Consider the following 24,501-nt stretch of genomic DNA (forward strand, 5'->3'; position numbering starts at 1 on the left):
AAAATTCTCTGCCCTCAAGGAGATGACAGTCTAATGAAATATATATAGAATTAGTTTGAACCAAAAAGCACCTATACATTTTTTTTTTTTGCGGGGCAATGGGGGTTAAGTGACTTGCCTAGGGTCACACAGCTGGTAAGTGTCAAGTGTCTGAGGCTGGATTTGAACTCAGGTACTCCTGAATCCAGGGCCGGTGCTTTATCCACTGCGCCACCTAGCCACCCCCTACACCTATACATTTTCTAAAATGATTGAACTCGAACATGACACAAATATCAAAATATTCACCAAACTAAACATGGGGCAAAGAGTTGTTTCATTAAATATTTATATGACAAATTATTTTTTAAATTCACTAAGTAGCTCACTATTCAAAGAAATGCCACTTTTAATACTTTTGTAAGTCAAAGTACCCTCTAGTAGTTTAGATAATTGCCCTTTAATTGATCCATTTAGTCAGATTCAATTTTGATATGCCTGGTTTTCCTAAAGCAGAGCATACATACAGTATTAATATGATTGAAGGGAATCAGGGCAGTGTGCAAAAGAAAAAAGCATGAATGGTAATTCAAAGACAGCTCCATCCATTTCAGTGATTTGTACTGGAATGGTAGATTCATTATCTGAATGGATGGGCATATTAATATTTCATGGTTGTGCACAAATATTGGTGCAAGATCAGGGTTCTTAAAGCCAATAGGCCCTTTTACAAAATTTAATGGGCCAAGCATTCTTTACAGGTAAATAAATTATTAAACAACACACCACAATGGAGGGCTCCTCTCAGTTAATTGGTTGCAAACAACAAGGGAGGGGGAGAACAGAAGTTTTTCCTTGTGTCTTAAGAATATGACACTTTAAAATGATTAAGTTTGTAAATGTTAATGTTTTCCATTATCAGTGCAGGAGATAATTCAACTGTGTCATTGGCCATTGTTCAAGCAAGTAAAAAAGATCAAGGCTTGTATTATTGTTGCCTCAGGAACAGTTATGGGAAGGTGACAGCTGAATTTAACCTGACTTCTGAAGGTAAATCTCAACTTAATTCTCTCAGATGGAAAGCACAGTTACAGTCATTTCACTGATGTTGCTTGTCCTACAGCCTTTCTCTCTCATCTTTTCTCTCCTTTTAGTTCTGGGTCAGCTTTCAAGTCATCAGGATATTAAAGGTAAGTCAGTATGGGCTATCAGAGAAAATGGATTCACTATTAAATCATGAAATAGGCACCTCCTGGGATAAATGATGGAAATAATACATTCCTTCAGACAGATAACAGGTAGAACAGATAAATTACAAGTGTGGCTGGAAAAGTGAATGGCAACCAGCAAGCCACTCCAATCTCTAATTCTGCTGCTTTTGGTTCACAATATTCACTGCTGTAGTTTTGCCAAGTTATTAGCATCCTGGAGCTTTATCATTATCAGAGATAGGGATCAGACAACATTAATAATATTTTAAATTTATTGATGGCTTTTCTTTTTATACCACATTTCATTTTTCCAGTTCTAAATTTAATTTAATTTTCAGTTCCAAATTCTCTCCCCCTCCCCTCCCCATTGAGAAGGTAACAAAAATAAAATCCATTACAAGTATGTATAGGCATGCAAAACAAATTTCCACATTAGCCATGTCCAAAAAGAATCAGGAAAAAAGAAATAGAAAAATAGTCTTCAGTCTGAGCCCCTCCAGTTATCTCTGGAGATGGATATTATATTTCATCATTAGTTCTTTGGAATTGTGGTTGGTCATTGTGTTAATCAGTTACTAAGTCTTTCAAAGTTGATTATCTTTACAATATTGCTGTTAATGTATAAATTGTTTTCTTGGTTCTGTTCACTTCACTTTGCATCAATTCATACAAGACTTTCCAGGGTTTTCTGAAACCAGCCCCTTCATTATTTCTTATCTCATAGTAGTATCCCATCACATTCATATGCCATAACTTATTTAACTATTCCCTGATTGATGGGCATGTCCTCAGTTTCCAATTCTTTGTCACCACAAAAAGCTGCTATAAATATTTTTGTATATATGGGTCCTTTTTCTCTTTCTTTAATTACTTTGGAATATTGAACTAGTGGTGGTATTGCTAGACCAAGGGATAGGGACAACTTAATAGCTTTTTGGGTACATCCCCCAAAGTTGTTTTAATTTGCATTTTCTAATTATTAGTGAATTAGAACATTTTTTCATATGATTATTTATGGTTTTGATTTCTTCCCCTGAAAACTTCTTATTCGTATCCTTTGACCAATTGTCAATTGATGAGTGTCCTTTCTTCTTGTAAATTTGACTTAGTTCCCTGTATATTTAAAAAAGAGGCCTTTATCTATTATGATTGGAATGACACCACCTGCTGGAGACTTACTGTAGGAAAGCTCCAACATGAGGAGAGGGCCTCTGAGGGCAGGACCATGTGGCTTTTCTTTGGCATCAGGAAGTGAAGTTGGCTGGTGGGAGGAAGAAGGGGGAGGCTGGCACTCTGACTCGTTCTCTTTCTTGAGGACTCTGGTGGAGAAGGGAGCTAGAAATGCACTCTCCCTTTAATAGATAGATGAATCTAGGCCTTTCTTTCTCTCTCTCTTTACCAAATTCTTATTCTTCTTAATAAATGCTTCAAAGTCTAACTCTTGCTAAAGCTTAAAATTTATTGGTGACCACTCATTAGATATTTTAGACAGTATAGCTAGAATTTTAGGCCTTTCAGATCAGAGAAACTTGCAGCAAATTTTCCCCAGTTTCCTGCTTTTCTTTTAATTTTAGATGCATTGGTTTTGTTTATGTGAAATCTTTTAAATTTAATGTAATTAAAATTATTTATTTTAACTCCTGCAAACTTATCTCTTGTTTAGGCATGAAATCTTCCTCTAGCCATACATATGACAGATTTATTATACAGACATTTTGGATATATTCCTCCCCTACTGTGAACCTTCTCATGTAACAAGGGGGAAAAATTAAGCAAAACACTGTCTGGTAGAGTACAACATTTAATCCCCCATATCCATAGTCTCCTACCTCTCCAAAATATTTAGGTTGGTGCATTTTCTCATTTCTTGTCCAGAATTAAGATAAGTAATTGCAATTGCACAACATTCAGCTTTGTTTTATACTTCTTTTCATTTACATTGTTATATCTATATACACATATAGATATGTGCATATATATACACACGCACATATATACATATGTACTTTTCCTCATACTGCTCAATTCACTGTATCAGTTCATATAGTCTTCTTATTTTATCAAAATTCCTCATATTCATTGCTTCTTATCATTTGTACCTTCTTGGTATATACACCTAGCAGTGGAATATCTGAGTTAAAGGCTATAGACATTCTAGTCACTTTTTTAAAAAAGTATGATTTCAAATTGCTTCCCAGGAGCAATTGTTTGGGCCAATTCACCAGAAGCATCTGAGTATGGCTGTTTTTCCAGTCCCTTCAACATTGATTTGTTGTTTCTCAAAGTGAAATAATATTCCATTATATTCATATACCACAATTTGTTAAGCCATTCCACAATCAATGGGCATCCATTTTGTTCCTAGTTCTTTGCTACCACAAAGTGTTGCTATGAATAGCACTAATGCTATAATAAGCATTTGGAATGAGGACTTTCAGGTTAGAGCTTCTATTTGAAAGTGTCTATCGTATGTAGATTTGATAGTTGAGGGCAATTCCCCTCCCGCGACAAAACAAAACAAAACCCAACTGCCATGCACCAAGATTAGACTTTCTTCCACTATTCTACCTCCCTCTTTTCTGCATGGGCTCACAAGCAACCCCTTTGATTGCTTCCATTGGCTGTTCAGCTGTGCATGCTGATAAGCACATTCCCAAAAAGCATCAGGTATTTGGCAAGAGCAAATCCTTTCATCTGCACTTCAATGCAAATGAAGGAGGGTTTTGATGTTTGCCTTTGATACCCACATGGGCTCTCAGCTCAACAAAGGCTCAGGAGCCATTCCTGAATCTGCTCACGTCCTGATCATCTCCTCCACTGAATGTTCCCTGGCAAAGTGCTCTTCTGCAGCCTATCCCTCCTCAGGGAAATTTCACCCTCTGTGCAGGGTAGAAATTGCAGCTGATTCAGGAGAGAACTGAATTTCACTTTGGTTAAAATGCTTTTGGGTCATTCTGATGGTTTATAGCTTGTGCTGATTCTAAAACAAAACAAAGCACAAGACAAGACAAACCAAACCCCAAACTTATGGTTGAAGAGATATTTAATGAACTATTTGTGGAAACATCAGGAGAAGGGTAATTAGGATGTGTATATTATTTTGCTCATTTAAGGTAATGGGCAAAGGCTGCTTCACTCAGGAGGCATTAGAGTGCCCTAGAAAAGAGCACCAGTGTGGACATCAGAGTGTGGAGGTTCAAATCTCACCTCTGGCGAGTATTCCCTGTGTGACTTTGGTCAAGTGACGCAGTCTCAGTTTCTTCATCTGTAAAAGGAGGAGAATGGACTAGATGTCCTCTGAGGCTCTTTGACACTCTAGATCGGTGAATTTTTGTCTTTTACTTGGATCTGGGAGAGGTTGTGACATTGATATTTTGGGGGTGGGACCTTTGATTTTATTGGTATACGAATACAAATTAGCACCTGCTCTACAATTTATAGTCCTAGAAGATTGCCTGGGGTACTGAGAGGTTAAGGGCAGGGTCACACAATCAATTTTTGAGTCAGCACTTGAACCCAGGTCTTCTTGTTCTCCTGAGGCTAGTTGTTTATCCCACTATACTAGACTCTCTTTTTACAGGGATACTACGTTACAAAAAAGTGACTAACTTAAATAATGAGTTTCTGACTCCATATCAGATGAACTTTCTAACTATGAGAGTTATTTCAGAATTAAATGGCTTGCCTTGAAAGGCAGTGAATTTCTCTCACTGGAGTTTTCAATCAGATCACTTGGATGAACACTTGTCACTGTTGATGATGAAGGGATTTAGGCTTCAGGTGGGCACTGGACTGGATGATCCCTGAAGTCTCTTCCAGCTCTGAGATTCTATAATTATATGACTCTTGGTACCTCTGAACAAAGCCAGTAGAGCAGAAAATAAGTTTGCTTCTAGTGTGGATGGTGTGTGTTAGATCTGCCAGTGGCCTCCAAACAAAAAATGTCAGACAGGCCTCCCTCTTCATTCGTAAATCACCAAATGGAACTCTGATGTGGAGAGGGGCCCCTTCTTGCAGTCTGTACAGAGATGGTTTTGTTGTGGTCTATACCGGTGATGCTTGCTACTGCTTTGTAAGTTTGGGTTTGCAGGTTCAGGTTTTAAGTGTGTTTTTTAAAACTACTCAGCAGAACTGAGCCTGCTGTTAGCGTGAAGATGTGCCCCAATGGCATTGGTGCCTTCACCCTAGCCCCACAATAAGGCTAGTCATTCTCTAGTCTAGAGGTCTCCTGTGCTTCAGACACACTCCTCAGAACTTCTAGCTCCCCTGTGACTATAATTACCATGCTCCAGTGTCCACAGTTCTCTGGGGGTGGTGAGGCCCATGTCCAGCCTTACCCTGCCTTCTTAAGGTAGAACAGAAACCGTAGCAGTAAATTGCTTCTTTATTAGCTTTTTATTCAGTTTTGGGGTGCTCCTGTCTGCCCTTTCTCACTAAATGTCTTCTGAATGTTATTATAATTTCTGTCTTACAACCTGCATTTTGCAAATTGCTCTCTGATTCAAAGCTAATAAAGCTATACCCATGAGAAACTCCAGGATGAATGCCATGCCAGCTACAAACAATAAGCTGTGCATGATGACATTATTAAGGTTATGGATGCATTTGGGGATTACTTTCCTCTTGTTATCTTTAGGACCCATATCCTATACCACTGGCTCTAGGCTCTGCTCCTCCTCTCTGCGTGGAATGCAATCTGCGGCTTGTAATAAAGCCTTCTGAAAGCTAAGATGCTGATTGATAGTCAACAGTTCCAACAAATAGACCCAAATGTGTTTTTGCCAACTCATGGCATGCTTCATGCTTTATTTAAGGACCATATCAAGACCGCTGGTAATTTCCTGTCCAAATGATGCTTTTGGTTTTTCTCACAATTTTAGGCTATCTATCCATCTACAATGTGGAAGATATTTAGCAGATAAGAAATTTTATTGGAATAGTCTTCTGCAAAATTGTCATATAGGTGAAGTTTAGCTCTGTCATCTTCCTCTTCCTGTCCTGCACACCTTTTAATTTTTCTCCTCCCTTTTCCCCTTATGACCTGGGTGGAAATGGAATCTAATTATTTGATTAGGTGTTAATTGCCTTCCCATGCAACACATCAAAGCATATATTCTTTAAAATGCCTTAACCCATAGGAATGCATAACTATTGGAAGAATTTTAGGCATAGGTTGAGAATTGTTAGAAATTGAGCAGGTATAAGAAATGACAAGCAGGATGATTACAGAAAAACCTGGAAAGATTTATATGAACTGATGATGTATAGTGAAGTGAACGGAACCAGGAGAACATTGTACACAGCAACGGCAATATTGTTTGATGAAGAACCATCAGTGATTTAAATTTCCAGTAATGCAATGATCCAAGACAATCCCAAAGGACTAATGATGAAACATACTATCTACTTCCAGAGAAAGAACTGATATTGACTGAACACAGACAGAAACATGCTGTTTTTCACTTTAATTTTTCTTTTATTTGAGTCTTCTTATACAAAATAACTCATATAAAAATGTTTAACATAATTGGAAAAAGAAAGAAAGCAGCCTACTTTCCCTAAATCTGGGGTGCATGTTAAACTAAAAACATAAAATAAAATCACACACACATAGAAAGAAATGGAACAAGTCTATAAATACACTGTAGCAGTGTGTGGTTTTGGACTTACAAGGTATGGATTTAAATTCTACTTCTAACATATGTGACCTCATGAAAGTCACATCAACTCTCTAGGCTACAGTTTTTATTTGTTTTGTTTGCTTTGTTTGTTTTATCATTAAAATGAAGACTATGACCTCAGGCTCACTCCAGCTCTAACTCTGATCCTCTGATCTCTTTGGAACTGCTTCACCTGCAAACCCTCTCTACATAGGAAATTGTAGGGTAGACATTTAAGCCACAATTTCAGTATCATACAAGCATCATTTTGGGACAAGAAGCAAGGATTGCTAGAGCCAGCTTTTGGGAGTGAATTGTTCAATTTTCAGTATGAGGATTTATTTATCAGAAATTAGCAAATACTATAAATCAAGGTTTGATTTAATGTTTTGCTGATTATCTAGCTGGGGGTGTCTTCTCAAGGCCCCTGAAATCATGCCACATTCTTTTTGTTGTTCAGTCATGTCCAGCTTTTCATAACTCCATGGACCATACTGTCCATGGAGTTTTCTTGGCAAAGACACTGTAGTGGTTTGTCATTACCTTCATATCACATAGACAATTGCTTATTCCCACTTCCCATAAAGCCTTATAGTGACAGCCTGCATAATGGATAAGAAGGGTGGCCTTGGTTCACATCCTTGGTTCATATCCTGCCTCTGACACATACTGGCCGTATGACCCTGGACAAGCTGCATAAGCTTTAGTACACCCCATCAATTCTCTAAGACTATGGGTAACGTCTCTTCATTGATGGAATCACAGGTCTAGACAAAAACAAAACAAAACAAAACAAACAATAAAACCCAAAGACCAAAACAGGGATTGCATTTTAGAATTTTTTTTTTCTAAAATCCCTGCACCAGATTCTGCCTTGTGTTACTCTCTTGTATCCTGAGGGACACTATCATTTTGGCCAAGAGAAGGAAGGAGATTGGTGTTGTTTCTTCTGTTTCTGTGTCTTTGTCAAGCAGCCCAGGTCTGTTGTAAATCATAGGGAGGGCTGCAAATGATGCCCCATCCCGTGTTCTGCTGTTGCTGCAGCTTCTCATTTCTATACCCCAACATGTTCTCCTGGACAACCATCTTCTTCAAGGATTGACTGAAGTAATTTTGGAATTCTGCTTGATTTGCAGAAATGTTAAACCCTTTTGATAAACTGAATCACACTAAACTGTTTCATTAATTAATTCTAGGTATCTCTAGATTTTAAGCAATGGGATTATCAGATATAAAGATTCGTTTCTTAGTTGACTACTATTTTTGTCCCTATAGAGTGTACCTTGTTCTCCTAATGGGGGTCAGGAGCCAACCTATTGAATTAGAAATAGTCATGCACAAGAACTGAAAAGTCTTTGTGTTGCATATAAAGATATTTATTCTTCTCTTATGCAAATCATCATTAAAATACATATATGCATAAATACAAGTATTTGTGCATAAATATATTTATGTATGTATATAACATCTATATGTATGTATATATGTGTTTATATATGAATAAATAGGCCCAGAAGATTATCTTGCAGCCTATCTATGGCTGATGGAAGCTGTCTCTTACCATTTTCCCTTTCCATATATTTTATCTTACTCTTGTAAACAAAAGAGAAATCTCTCTATTTCTATCACTGGTGTATGCACTGGTGTATGCCATTCACCTATATTCCTTATTAATGCTTAAACACTCAGGTAGATCCTATGTGATCTCTTTGATTTATATATCCCAAAGCTATGCTAAAAGGAACCAAAAGCTTTCTCCCACTACCACAGCAAGGAAAAGTCCATATTGTCTGCTATCCTTCTCATGGCCCAGTAGAAAGAGAAAGAAAAATCACGTAGCTGTAGCAGCAGCAAGAGACTACAGGTCTGGGTGACAATTTCATAATGGTAATTTTCATCATCTCTGCTTTCCCTGGTGGCTAGCTCTCAAATGTGAACCTGAATTTTCTATTTAAGAAGTCCTTCAGCTTCTTCATTCCCCAAATCCTTTATGATCAATAATTGCTTCTATATACAATTCAATTCCTGACAAATAGCTGCAGGCCTCTGCAGGTTTGAGAACATGACATCTAGGGGCAGCTAGGTGACACAGTGGATAGAGCACTGCCCTGGATTCAGGAGGACCTGAGTTCAAATCCGACCTCAGACACTTGACACTTACTAGCTGTGTGACCCTGGGCAAGTCACTTTAACCCCCATTGCCCCACAAAAAAGAAGAAGGAGGAGGAGGAGGAGGAGGAAAGAAAAGAAAAGAAAAAGAAGAGACAACATGACATCTGACACACACAACAGACTGTATTCTTTTTTTTTTTTTTTTTTTGGCGCGGCAATGGGGGTTAAGTGACTTGCCCAGGGTCACACAGCTAGTAAGTGTCAAGTGTCTGAGGCCGGATTTGAACTCAGGTACTCCTGAATCCAGGGCCGGTGCTTTATCCACTGCACCACCTAGCTGCCTCCAGACTGTATTCTTTTAAAGAGATCATATGGAGAGACAGACAGATATACAGACAGACAGACCATACTGTTTTTCCCAGAGTATGCTATTTGAAACACATATAAACAGAACACAATAAGATTTTTAACCCAAAATATATTATTGTGAGCTTGAGGAAAGAGGTGGACATTAGAAAAATCTAAATAGAAGAACATTTGAATAAAATCCATCTTTTCTCCTCTCAACTAATCAAAAGTCTAGCTAAGACACTTCGGCCTTATAGTGGAAGAAACAATCTCAGTGAATCATTTATCATGTGAAACATGATATCTTGAATTGACACTGAATAATAGCACTGTTAGGGGCAGCTGGGTGGTTCAGTGGATAGAGCACTGGGCTTAGAACCAGAAAGACTCATCTTCATGAGTTCAAATCTTACCTCAGGCACTTACTTCCTGTGTCACCCTGGGCAAGTCACTTAATCCTGTTTGCCTCAGTTTCCTCATCTGTAAAATGAACTGGAGAAAGAAATGGCAAACTGCTCCAGTATCTTTGCCAATAAAACACCAAAATGAAGTCACAGAGATTCAGACACAACTGAAACAACTGAACAACAATAATATAAAAACAGGCACTATCAGAATGCTCAGAAAAAGTACTTCCCCTTTCCACAAGACAACCAAAAAAATCCTTTTCAAAGGACGTTTTAATTGTGATTTGTTCTTTTTTTCTGAACATTGTATTTGAGCATCTGTGTGGTGTAGTAAAATGAGAAGCCTGGATATCAGGAAGACCTAGATTCAGATCCTGCCTTTGACACATACTATCTGGATGACTGGGCAAATCACTTAACCTCTTATTGCCTCATGGAAACTCTTCAAGACTAAATTGCAGAACATTTTATCTGCATTTGTAGGGAGGATTTGCGTGCCAGGAGTTCCTTATGTTGATTAAATCCACCCAACAATTACTGCACCCCTGCCCCAACCAAAAAACCCCCACACCTCATATTTTCCGGTCTTTCCCCCCACCTCCCACCTGTATTTATGCACTATTCCCATTCCCATTTTCTGGATTCAGTTGTGAGGCCTTTTTGGTCGGCCTCACAACATTTGCTTCAGTTAATGTTGTCTTCCATTTGCCTCTAACTGGTCTAGCACTGGATCTCCCCCCCCCCCCGCCCCCTTCTTCAGGGACATGGCTCTCCTGTTTATTTAGTTCTTCCTTACCTAATCATCGATCCTTTCTAGAGTTTGCTTTATAATATTATAATATTTGCATACATAGGGTTACGCAATAAAAAAAATCAAAAGCCTATAAACGACCCACTTTCCTTCTCTATCCTTGGTTGATACTGTCCTCATATAAACATATTAAGTTATGGGTTAGGGTTGAACATGGGCTATATATAGTTAGAACTGCTCTACCCAGCCAAAACTGTTCTGTGTTTCAGAATTTGAAGATATTGAATTCAGCCAGCTTATCTTCAGAGAAGACTTTATCAGTGACAGCTATTTTGGGGGCAACTTGCGTGGTCAGATTGCAACAGAAGAACTCCACTTTGGAGAAGGGGTCCACCGCAAAGCCTTCAGAAGTAAAGTGATGCAGGGCCTCACTCCCGTGTTCAGCCCTGGCCATGCCTGTGTACTCAAAGTGCACAATGCAATTGCCTATGGGACCAAAAACAATGATGAACTTGTCCAGAAGAACTACAAACTTGCTGCACAGGTGGGTGCTTCTTTCTCCTAGTGGAGTCATCTCCAAAAGATCATCCTTCAGGGTATGAGATTTACTGATGTTTTGAGTTTAAAATCTAAATCAAGGTCAATGGGGGTAGCTCTAAGGTAGGGTTTCTTAGCCTTTTGTGTCATGGACCCCTTTGACAGTCTGGTGAAGCTTATAGACTCCTTTTTAAATGCATAAAATAAAATACATAGTATTAATTATGTAAAAAATAAATTATCTATCTCCCTGTCTATCTACTTATCTAAACAAATCCATGACCCCCATTTTAAGAGCCTGCAATCTAAATGAAGGAATTTTGAAAAACTTCAGCCTACGACTTCTTTGTATCTCTCATTCCTAGGGACTTGCTTTGATATTAGAATAAACATGGCAAATTATTTGATTTTCAATGATTTTATTTAACTTCTCTCTCCCACCAGTTTTTCACGATAAGGGTTCAGACCTTGTATAAATTTCAGGACTTTTTGACTAGGTTTGGTCAGGCCTTGGAGAAGTCAGGGTTTTAACTACATTTCAGGTTTTTGAGGGGAACAATGTCCCACTGTAGTAAAGTCAGGGCCACACCTAGAAATCCCTCTTTGCCAGTAATTTACCAAGTTTCGAGGGAGACATTAAGCCTTGTTTGAAGACAGCTTCTGTTTTGGCATTTATGCAGCGAAAGCAGATATTCATATTTCCCAACTATAGCCCAGAACTTGTTGGGTTGTTTCAGCAGAATGGAGCAGAAAGAGGGTAATTTGGTCCCCCTAGACTTCTGAGACTCTCCCTTGATGGATGAGCAATCAATTCAAATGTGACCAACCAGTAATGATTGTTAAATTCCTGCTAGCCAGTTAAAACCATTATTCAAAGCTGACTGATAGATCAATTAGTCAGTAGCATTAATGGGGAAAGAATGGAATAGTGCTAGATTTTTATGTATTAGAAACTATTTCTAGGATCCCATCCACTCACTATTCCTATATAGCCTACCTTGATGTCATCCCTTTTCCTGTAAACTCTTAGCATGTCCTCTGGGATTTGAATCCACACTATCTTTCTAGGAGTAGATAGAAAATGTATTCAGAAGGTAGTGATTCTTGGTCACACCAGATCTCTGAGGCTCAAATCCTTAATGATGGCCTAGAGAAGAACTAGTCATTGGGAAATTCAACAGATACAGATTTCCTTTCCTTCTTCCCAATCTATTTCTATCTGTGTTTGATTCAATTCAAGATATTGATTCAGGAAATGATTGGCTGGGACTTTTGTTACTTTACCTGAATCCTAGCACAGTTCTTGCAGACCTAGGTCTGGAAAATACTATTTAAAGTAACAGAGGTATTCTCTCTTTTTATTTTGTATACCTCTGTCCTAGTACTGGCCTGAGAGTCAGTATCATAGCTTCAGATGTGTTACTAATTGGCTATGTACTTTTGGTCAAGTTACCCTCTCTGGATCTCTGGAAAATTAAGTGTTAGTCTTTTAGTCTATGATCTCTAAAGTCTTCCAACTCCATAATTCTACAATTCTAAGATATATCATATATATATCATATATCATCTTTGGCCCTGAGTCAGAGAAGGCTATCACTATACTCCACACAGAGAATTCTGCCCATTACTATTAATTTTGATTCAAAATATCACTCCTTCCCCTTTTCTAAAGTTTATCCCTTATACTTCAACCACTTTTTAATCCCAATTATGATGAATTTCAATAGCACTCAGGGCCCCATTTTGAGAAATGCCCTCGTGCCTAAGAAAACACGGATTCAATAGTATCCAATTATTACTTTTCCAAACCAACATCTCACCATGGTCTTATGAATTATTTACTTCTCAAATGACATCTTTGAAAATGGAATTTCAAATGCAAACTCTATGGAGTTCACAAGGTCATAGATCCTGATTTATTCATTCATTTCTTGCCTCTCTTTCAATCGTACTAGTTCTGGTTTTAGGTTGGCTCATAGAGCCGATCTAACTGAGCATGCCTATCAGCAGCCACTGTGGCATCAGAGCTAATGTGGAGTAGACATATTAGGGCCTGGGAACACATCATAGAGTGTCCTATTTGGAGGTAATTTCGAAGTTCATCTAATTCAAACCATTATCTAAAACATGAATCTCTTTTATTGCATCCTAGGAAAGTAGTTCTCTAAATCAGTTTCAAGGCATTCAGTGATAGTCAATTCACTTCTCCCATAGGAATCCCTTTTTTTGAACAATCCTACTTATTAGGAGATGCTAAAATCTGACTCTATTGCTTCCATCTATTGTGATAAGTTCTGCCCTTATAAGCCAAGGAAAATAAGTCTAATAATATTATTTCTACCTGACAACACTTCAAATATTTGATGACAGACATAAGTTTCTCCCAAAACTTCTCTCTTCAAGGCTGACCATCCCTAGTTCCTTTAAGTGATTTCAGATTTCTTCATGATTCCAATTGCCTTCCTTTGGATGTATTATAACTTGTCATTGTCTTTTCCAAAATATTGTTCCCAGAACCGCACACTACACTTCAAATATGTTCTAAACAGCGTAGAGTACAGTAGAACTATAATCTCTTTCCTTCTGGACACTATATTTCTTTTATTAATGATAAAAATGACATTAATTTTTTTTCTGACGCAACAAACTGCTGACTCATTGAACTTTGCAGTCCACCAAAACTCTCAGGGATGTTTTTTTGTTGTTTTTACATAAACTACCTAAGAGCACACATTTTACCCCTTCTGTACTAGTGAAATCGACTTTTTCAAACTCATTTAGAACTTTACATTGATTCCTATTGAAATTCACCTTATTTGATTTCATCCATAGTTCCTTCCATTTCATAACATCTGCAAATTGGATAAGCAGGTGATTTGTGCCTCTAGATATCTCTCTGGGACAATCTTTCCATGGATTTAGAACTCTTTTGATTTCTTTAATTTTTTGGGATTTAATTATTTTTATTTGAATGTAAACATTCAAAAAGAAGCATTTCCATATACAAAGCAGTACACAAAAAGAAAGAGTGAATATGAAACCATGCATATCCATTTCATACTGCTTATTTTTCTTAAAGTATATGATAAATTCTATACATTCCTTTCAAAAACTGTCCTGTTTATCTGTGCTCCCTTTGAAAGTCTTTCTGTTCTCTTCTGTGCATTTTAAAAATGTTTTGATGCCTCTCTGTCTTCTTTTCTCTCTCTCTCTCTCTCTCTCTCTCTCTCTCTCTCTCTCTCTCTCTCTCTTTTCACATCATTATTGATAACTCCTACCCCTCCAGCCTTCCCAAATTCCAAGTCTTCCAGTTAAAAATCAGAGAGAGACAGACAGACAGACAGACAGAGACAGAGAAACAGAGAGACAAAGAAAGAGGGGAAGAGGAGAAGCCTTCTAATAAATAAGTATAGTCAAGCAAAATGAATCTACCCAGCAGCCATGTACTACCTACTCTATTGTAAGCATGTTCCTTATCCTCACCAGAGATTGCTGCCTGGCTTTCTCCTAGTAACATGTATTTTCTGTGTCTCTTGGTGATACAGGAATGTTATGTCCAAAATACTGCCAGACAGTATGCCAAGATCTATGCAGCTGAAGCCCAGCCTTTGGAAGGCTTTGGAGAAGTACCAGAGTGAGTAGCCATGTTCAGGTTTGTAATGTCCCCCATCTGTTTCACCAGAGATGATATTAGAGGCAATAGTGGGATAGATACAAAGGCTGCAAAGAGAAGCCCAGCAATAAAATTCATTTGAAAATCCCCAGGATCACAGAGTCACTTCTTTGTCCCAAAAAGGAGAGAGAAAAGCCACAAAAGGAAAGCTTTTACCTCCATGGGGAGGAGCCCTTATCCCTTAGAGGTATAGCCCTACTGGAGATGATCTCATTCAAGGGACAGCCAAGATTAATGGTAGGGCCCTTGGCTTACACTCAATTAGGATGAATATGATATGTTGTTTATCTGGGAACATAATACTTCTGTCTTCTCATCCAGAAGATGAGTTGTTTTACCAGGGGCAGCTAGTTGACCTGGTAGACAGAGTGCTAGGCCTAGAATCAAGATGACCTGAATTCAAATCCAATCTCAGACACGTACTGAGTAATCCTGGGAAAGTTACTTTACCCTTTTTTGGCCTCAGTTTTCTCAACTATAAACTGGGGATAATAACAGCACCTACCTCTCAGGGTTGTTGTGAAGATCAAGGGAGGTGATAATTGTTAAAGCACTTAGCACAGTCCCTGGCACATAGCAAGCACTATACAAATGTTAGCTATTATTGGCTATTAATAACATTAGCTTCCATTTGTGTACTACTTTACGTCTACAAAGTGCTTTTATATATACATTATCATAGGAGCTTTGTAACAATCCAATGATACAAATATATAAATATATATACATATATATTCTGTTTTATACATATTTCATCTGTATTAAATGTGTACATATTTTCCCTGTTAGTAAGTTCCTTGAGGGACTTTCATTTTTGTCTTTGTCTTTGTCTTTGTCTTTGACCAGTGTCGAGCATAATGGGTGCCAGAGAGTAGGTACTTATTAAATGCTCAGGGAAGTTTTGGGGAGACTAGACCCATGATTTTATTGATACCTCAGGGCTAATCAGAAATTTCTCCATGATTAATGGTCTTAGAGAATTGCCTGGGGCCCTGAGAGCTTAACAGACTTGTCCTCCGTGTATATAGCCAGCATATCACGTAGATGGTACTTAAACCTACGTCTTCCTGACTCTGAGGCAAACACCCTACAATTAATGCTTATTGATCAACAGATTGATATTTATAAAGTTGTAAGATTCACAACCTCAAAAAGAAGTGGCAGCATGCCAAAGTGATGGTCTTAGATTGGGAAAGACCTGAGTTCAGGCATCTCCCTATGACTCTCTAGTGGCTTATGGGTAGATGGTGATCTGTGTAAGTGCAGGGAGTTCCAACATCTATGAAGTTACAGATCCCCAAAGCATTGTCCTAAGGTATGCAAAGTACTTTGCTCACAATAAGTTTGTAAGGTATGAGCTGCAAGTGTTATTGTTTCCATTTGGCAGATGCATAAATTGAGGCTTGGTCAGATTAAGTGACTTGCCCGATACAGGTAAGTAGGTTGGTCAAAGCTAGTCAGTGATGGAGGAGACCTTCTAACCCAGTGGCTTCTTCCATTCTACCACAGTGCCTCTCAAATAATAACTCCCATTTTAGAGGAATAGGGGATCTATGATTTCTTTGAAACAGGGAAATTCTCAGGCGAGGAAACTCCCTCTACCAAAGTAGGTCAGTATTTCTACAACTTGATATCACAGAGAGTTAGTTACCTAAAGCACTGAGAGTTAAATAACTTACTCAGGATAATACAGACAGCCTATGTCAGACATAGGACTTGCAGTAGAGGGTGGCCTAGTATGTATTAAGCCACAGTGCTTCTCATGCCACAAGCTTGACCATTTCTCTGGTACTTTTTAAGTGTTTCAGGAGCTTTTTCTATACAGAAGCCCTGTGAGTATTATTAATCTCATTTTATAAATAAATATCCTTTAAGTAACTTGCTTAAGATCACATACCTAGTGAATGGCCGAGCTGAAACGAGAATTTTAGCTCCTGGCTTCAAGTCTTATTTGCTCTCTTTGCTGTGCTATCTCAGCATTGGTCATAGTAGATTCCCACATTAGCCACACACCCCACCCCCAAACAGTATATCTGATGACCAGTGGCATACTTTTGCCAGACATCTGGTCAAGGTTAGAAGCAGAGTCTGTAGCTATGGAACCTCCCAAAGCGAAGTGACCCAGATGGGCAGTGAGTCCCTGGCCATGGCTTCATTAATGAAGCACAAAGCTCTAATCCGCTGAACCAACTGGCCACAGAAAAGAAAGAACCATAATTAAGCATTGTGATGTTCTCTTTCATATGAATGCCAATAAATCCTATTTACAAAGCAAACACAAAACCCCATAGAATCTTACAAAGATAGATCCAGGCTCATTTACATTGTGGTTTGTTTTTTTTCAGCCCACTGCCTAAATATTTATCAAGCCAGCCAAAAATGTTAGGCACCCAAGATATGTGTGTGATTGCCTGTTGATTTGTAAGATTGATATTTTATATTTGTGTATGTATGCACATTGAAAGTAGAAAGAGTGTGGTAGGGTACACTGAGATTATCTGAAACAGGAAATATTGAGAAATGAATAAAAAAAAAGAGGGAGGAATTTAGCAATATTCTATCAAGTACCCACTATGAGTAAACAAGGTCCTTCCCATCAAAGCATTTATAATAGATTATCGGGGGAAATAAGTACACGAGTTACTATAATATAAAGTGGAATAGATGGTGCAATGGATAGAGCACTCGGCCTGGATCAAGAAGATCTGAGTTCAAACCTAGGCTTAGACATGTACTAACTAGTGTGACCCTCAGTTTCTCATCAGTAAAATGAGAACACACTGGAGAAGGAAATGGCAAACCATTCCAGTATCTTTGCCAAGAAAATGCCATGGATATAGTCTGTGGGGCCACAAAAATTCAGATATGACTGAATAACTGAACAACAAAGTAGATTATGATAAATGCCATAAAAAGCTGAAAGGGGTGCAACCAAAATACGATAGTCATTCACCGAAAGGAGAGATCATATCCAGATGTGGGCTTAGGAGGGTCTTAGGAAGGCAATGCCACTGAAATAGTTCCTTGAAGGACAAGGAGAATTTCATAGATCTGGAGCCGGAAGGGACCTCTAGGGTATCTATTTCACTCCTCTCATTTTACCAAGGAACCAAAGCCCAAGAAGGTTAAGTGAATTGCCCAAGGTCACAAAGGTACAGAGGTGTTCATATTAACTGGGACAGAGTAAAATAATTTGTTGACATGATATAAATTTTATACCTTTTTGCATTTTAAAATATTTTAATATGATATCCTCCTTTGCTAAAATCATTGTTTTTCATAATATAGTATTTCATTCTCAAGATTTTTACATTCTCTAGTTATTCATTATGAAACCATAAATCCTAATGAGCAGTTCATTTTTCAGGGTTAGCTTTGGTTATAGAGCATAGAGCTCCCAGGTCATTGAGGCATGATTATCTTTACATCTTAGAAAAATTTCTTAACCTTTTATGTTATGTGATATGGTATAAAGTTGGGTTGCAGTAATCTATCAGCATTTGAAAATTCCCATAATTCTACCACAACTCTGCTTCTCAATATGTCATTATATTTATCAGAGTTCATCATCTCCTTAAAAGTATAGAAGACTTTAGGCCAACTGTAGGGGGAAGAATTCCCAAAACAATTTTGAGGGTATATATTTTATAGTTTGATGAAGATATACAGATCTTATAGGCCCATTGGATTTCTCACAATGGTTTTGGTATAGCTTTGAATGAAAAAGTGAGTTTCATTTTTTAAAAAAATTACTTTTCCCCAGTCTTTGTATTGTTTTGTACATGAGAAGTTTATCTTCAAAGCAATCATTAGCAGCGCTCTCTCTCTCTCTCTCTCTCTCTCTCTATATATATATATATATATATATATATACATATACATATATATATATATACATATACACATATATAATTTTTGTATGTGTGTGAGGCAGTTGGGGTTAAGTGACTTGCCCAGGTTCACACAGCTAATAATTGTTAAGTGTCTGAGGCCGGATTTGAACTCAGGTCCTTCTGAATCCAGGGCCGGTGCTCTATCCACTGTGCCACCTAGCTTCCCCAGCAGCTATATTTTAAACTGGTCTTTTGCTGTTCTTTCAACTTTGAGAATTCTATGCTAGGAATCAGTAACATCCTTTTCAACTGTCAGGGCCTTCTAAAGGTTTTTGCTTATTTTCTGAAGTTTAATTAAGCTATTTTGCAGCAATTCTTTGTCAGTTCTTAATATTTTTTGGTTTTGATCATACTTTCCTTTCCTCTTTGGTGCAACTGCCCCTTGAAATACTTGAATTCCCACACCAACAGCTGCCACAATATCTCTAACAGTCATTGAAGTATGCACCTTATTCGTTATTTAAAATCACAGAATTAAAAACATAACTAAGAGTGGGGCAGCTAGGTGGTGCAGTGGATAAAGGATTCAGGAGGACCTGAGTTCAAATCCAGTCTCAGACACTTGACACTTACTAGCTGTGTGACCTTGGGCAAGTCACTTAACTCTCATTGCTATGCCAAAATGAATGAACAAACAAACAAATAAATAAATAATCGGAAAAAACATAAATAAACAATGGAAACACATGTATATAATGTGAAATCCAGCACTCAACTGACAAAGAATTAAAATTCAGTGTGGTCTTATCTGGACAGGGTCATACATTCTGAGTCAGTATAGTGTCAATAGAAGCACACATGCATGACCATTGCAGTTACAAAATAATACCACATCAAAATTATTGCTTCTCCCAAATAATTCACATGTCAGTATAGTAAGCTTCATAAGTAGGATTTGAACCCAGGTCCTCTGACTCCAGAATCAGTTCTCTACAGGGTGTAGATGGAAAAGAGGTATCCCAAGTAAAAGGAACAACTTGATCATAGACTTAGAGGTGAAAAAGAGCAGAAGATGTTGAGGAATATAGGACAGATATAGGGGAGTTGTGATATTTAAGTTTGGAAAGATATGCTAAGTCCATCTTTTGGAAAATCTTTAATACCAGAGTAAGGAATCTGAAATTAATTCAATAAGTCTCTAAAGTTTTTCAGCAGAAGAGTGGTGTGATTATAGTTTGCTCAAGGAACATATATTTAGTAGTCGGCATTTAAGAAGGATTAGGTTTAGGGGCTAGGAGGTGGGCAGGAGAAACAAAGCATTCCTATCTTTGTTTTTCTTCAGAACTTTTATTTTCAACCTTATCACATACTACTCCCTGTTACATGTCATTTAACCTACTGGTCATCCCTCAAACACACCCCTCCCTCCATACAGGGGCTCACATTGTGATTGGAACACACTTCCTCCCTTTTTGCTCTTTTGAATCCCTACTCATAGAATATAATCATAGCATTCTAGAGCCAGAAAGAATCTTAGAGGTCAGCTAGCACAGACTCTTAATTTTTAGATCAGGTACAGGGAGACCAAGAGAGGTGGAGAGACATGTCTAAAGTCACACAGCAACTCAATGGTAGAGCCAGGCCTCAAATTCAGGTGTTCTGATTCCAAATCCAAGGTGGTTTCTATTAAACCGGTAATTATTAAAATCCAGCTCAAATGCCAGCTCCTCCGTGATGCTTCCCTAAATCCTTCCAGCCAGTGATGATTTTAGGTACTTTGTTTAAATTGATCTTATTTTGAATTTTATATATATATATATACATACATACATACATATATACATATATATAATATTAACTTATACTTTTTTAGGATTTTAAGTTTAAAAATCGCTTATATCTCTATTAGATTATAAACACCAGTAGGACAGGAACAGTGTCTTCTCCCAAACTCACTATCTCTTCCAGAGCCTAGCATGGTGCTCTTTACACACAGCAGCCACTTAAAAATACTTGCTAAATATTGAATTGAACTGAAGGTGAAGTGACTACTTAAGATGCTCTTATGGTAATTGAGGTCCCGAATTAGAGTGGTAACAAAATAGATGGGGGAGGAGGGAGATGCAATGAATAGTTCAGAAGCAGAATAGACAAGATTCCACAATGGATTGTCTGGAGTGGGGGTGCTGTGGAGGAAGGGAGAGGGCAATTCAGAGATTACTACATGGTGGCATCTCACCGAAATAAGGGAAGTCAGGATGAACAGGTTTGGAGGGAGGAAATGAGCTTGGTTTAGGATAAAGACATGGAATACTTTATAAGGAAGAAAGGAACTTTGTATAGCTGTCCCCCTGTTTTTTAAATTAACCACCCAGAAAAAATATTCTCCATATACTGCTGGGTTGAGCAGCATCTGTATATAAAACCAGATGATTTTCAGCCCCCTGTTGTCAGTAGCTTTAAATACACACACACACACACACACACACACACACACACATATATGTATATATTACATACATACATTTATTTATTTATTCATTTATTCATTTATTTATTTACCTACTTATTTATTTATTCATTCATTCATTTCTTCATTCAGTTATTTGTTTATTTACTTGCTTGTTTGTCTATTTATTTACTTATTTATTTATTGACTTGTTTACTCATTTATTTATTTATTTATACATGAGTATTCCTCTATAAGAGGAGGGGAAGGGGATGGATTCCGAGTAGCACAAAGAATGCATACCCACAGATACAGTTTAGTAGGACTTATTTCTGTCATACACAGTAAGACAAGAACTAGGCTGAATTAAGGTCACACATAGTAAGAATCAGTCTCACTTGTCCCAGCCTCTCAAGGCAGAAAAAGGACTCATGAACACTGGAATGGGAAAGTCAGACAATCTGTTCCTAGCATATTCACAACTACAAAAGCCATGTCTCCTTTTAAGGCAGAGCAGGGGATTCTTACATCCAAGCCATACATTCCCTTTCTGACAAATAAGAGAGTAATTAATTTGGGACAATATCTCAGAATTTTAGAATCCCAGGAAGAATTCCAGGAAATAGCTGGGAAGGATCTTGAAAGGTCATCTTTAAGCAGAATATCTAAAGGGTCTAAGCCCTTCCTTGTAGGTCTCCACCCTAGGACCCATTTTAGAAAAGCTGGAAACAGGCAGCCTTTTGGATGCCATCCACACGGGCACATTGTGTATATGCGGGGAATAAACTAAGATCCGAGGGCTTTGTAGCTTTGGAGGCTTGGAGGCTTGGAGGCTTGGAGGCTTGGAGGCAGAACAATCCCAGTTGGCAGTAATGCTAGCCAAGAGAAGGGACAGATCAAGAAAGAAAGGGACTCATGAAGAGCAGAAGGGAAAGGTCACACAATCTGCTCCCCACATATTCAAGGGTCTTCTCTATTTTGAACCATACAGAAGGAAAAGGAGCTGAGCCAAAGGGGCCTGAACTGAAAACACCAGCAGCGACTATGCCAGAATTGAATTTGATAAAGAAATCTTTGTCCCTGCAAATACTGAGGAGAATTTCATGGTGCAACTTCTGACAAGCCAAGCCAGCCCCTCTGTTTTCTTCTTCAGAGGATGATACCAGTCCCTGGGAGTTCCCTTTCTGAGATTTATTTATAGGAAAATCAGGGTCTTAAAGGGAAAACGCTATATGTGAAGACAGCTTCCCTTTAAAAATTCATGATCATCCAGGGAGCCAAATTAGGTATGCAAATGAAATCCCACTGGGCAGAGACCAGGCTTAATTAATGTGCTGAACAGTGCCTAGCCATTGTTGGTATTTTATAAATGCCACATAATTAATGAGTGCACATGCGGTCTGTGAACCCTTTCAGTTCCACTGAGAAGACAAGTGGCTGGTTGGATTCTCAAGGGCTCGCTAAGGCATACAACTGTGCAGCCAAGAATACCTCTAAAACGGGAGGAGTAAAAGTGAACAGGGAAACTTAGCAGATGCTCCATGAAAACTACATCTGTAGGATTGGAGTTGTGGGGAGGGAACCACTTCTTTGTTTCTTCGAGAACTATTCAAACTCTTGCTGGTAGATGGACATTGTTCCCCTTCATTTCACCTATTTCCTTTCCCCACCAGGGATGGCCTCAAAGTATGGGCTGTCAGGAAAGGCCCCTGCCTCTGCCTTCTCACTCCCCCATTACCCACTTCACATTTCAGCCAAGCTTGAAATTCCTCTAATAAGGGATAAAGTCTTTCATTCTGTAGTTATAGATGAAATGTAAAATGCAAAATCCCTGAGAAGAGGGAACAGAGGGACTTGGTGTTACAGAATCATCATTCAAACCACAGACATTCATTTAGCACCTATCAAGGGCTCAGTACAAGGGGAGATACAAGGCCAAATGAGACAGAATCCCTGCCCTTGTGGGGCTTACAACCCAAGAGACAAATGAAATTTAGCTTGGGAGTGGATCTTAGAGATTTTCTTCTCATTTTTTAAATGAGAAAATAAACAGCCCTCTCAAGTCCCCTGCTGAAATTACTTGCTCTAGGTCACACACAACTAGTTAATGTTGGAACCAGAATGCAAAATTGAGCCTCCTGACTCCCAACTCTGTGAATTAGAATACCTCTAAAACAGGAGGTATTCACAGATAATGCCAAAAATGTAAATACTCTTGTAAGAGATAAGGTTTTGTGATAGGAACATAAAATAAACTCACATAAATCATCAGCATTTCTATATATCACCAACACAACCCAGCAGGAAGAGATAGAAAGAGAAATTCCATTTAAAATAACTACAGACGGTATAAAATACTTGAGCATCTACCTGCCAAGACACACCCAGGAACTACATGAACCTAATTACAAAACACTTTTCACACAAATCTGTATCTAAATAATTGGAGAAATATTAATTGCTCATGGGTAGGCCAAGCCAGTATAATAAAAGTGATCATTTTACTTAATTTACTCATTCATTGTCATACCAATCAAACTACCAAAGAATTATTTTTTCGAGCTAGAAAAAAATGATAACAAAATTAATTTGCTAGAACAAAAGGTCAAGATATTAAAGGAATCAATGAAAAAAGGAAAAGCAAAGGAGGGTAACTTAGCTATACCAGATTTCAAACTATGACAAAGGGATAATCATGAAACTAATCTAGTACTGGCTGAGAAATAGAGTGGTAGATCAGTGGAATATATTAGGTATACAACACACAAAATTAAATGACCATAGTAAGTTTGATAAACTTAAAGATCCAAACTTTGGGGGCAAGAACTCATTATCTGACAAAACTACTGGGAAAACTGGAAAGCAGTCTGGAAGAAATTAGGCATAGACCAACATCTCATACCTTATACCAAGATAAAGTCAAAATGGGCACATGATTTAGACATTAAGGATGATATCATAGGTAAATTAGAGTAGCATGGGGAAAGTTATGCATCATATTTATGGATAAGAAGAAAGTTTATAACAAAACAAGAGATAGAGAAGATCATGGAAAGTAAAACAGATGACCACATGATTAGGAGATATGGGACATGGGTTTTAGGCCTGGATTTGCTCCTAATGAGCTATTTTTTTCAGCTATAAAATGAATAAAGCATATAATTATTTATTTAGTGCATTGTGTCTAGCTCATTTTACAGATGAGGAAATTGGGACTCAGAGAGGTCCAATGACTAGCCCAGGATCACACAGCTAGCAAGAATCTGAGATAATTCAAACCCAGATCTTCCTGAATCTCATTCCATCACCATATCCACTAAACCATGTTGCCAGCTATAAGGGTCACTTAATCTCTCTGGGCCTTAATATCTTCATCTGTAAAATGATTGGACTAGGTGGTTCACAAGGTCCCTTCAGACTCCTGATCTATGATCCTATAATCCCGGGCATAAATTCACACTAAGGTACAAATTACTGATAGTGGATACTTTCCATAGAACAAGTTTTCATATCAGACTGAGTCCTTGACAGAGGAGGAGGT

At 38.1% G+C, this 24,501-nt stretch overlaps 1 protein-coding gene across 1 annotated transcript in view; it reads left to right on the forward strand.

Annotated features, from left to right (window-relative positions):
• The window catches only part of ALPK2 (alpha kinase 2), a 180,892-nt gene that overhangs the window by 112,963 nt on the left and 43,428 nt on the right, over positions 1–24,501 (forward strand). The window contains 4 exon segments of the mRNA XM_043966972.1: positions 902–1,029; positions 1,134–1,169; positions 10,738–11,012; positions 14,551–14,639. Coding sequence (XP_043822907.1) covers positions 902–1,029; positions 1,134–1,169; positions 10,738–11,012; positions 14,551–14,639 — 528 coding nt within the window.

This window comes from Dromiciops gliroides, chromosome 1, assembly GCF_019393635.1.
Source record: "Dromiciops gliroides isolate mDroGli1 chromosome 1, mDroGli1.pri, whole genome shotgun sequence".
Taxonomy (NCBI): Eukaryota; Metazoa; Chordata; class Mammalia; order Microbiotheria; family Microbiotheriidae; genus Dromiciops; species Dromiciops gliroides.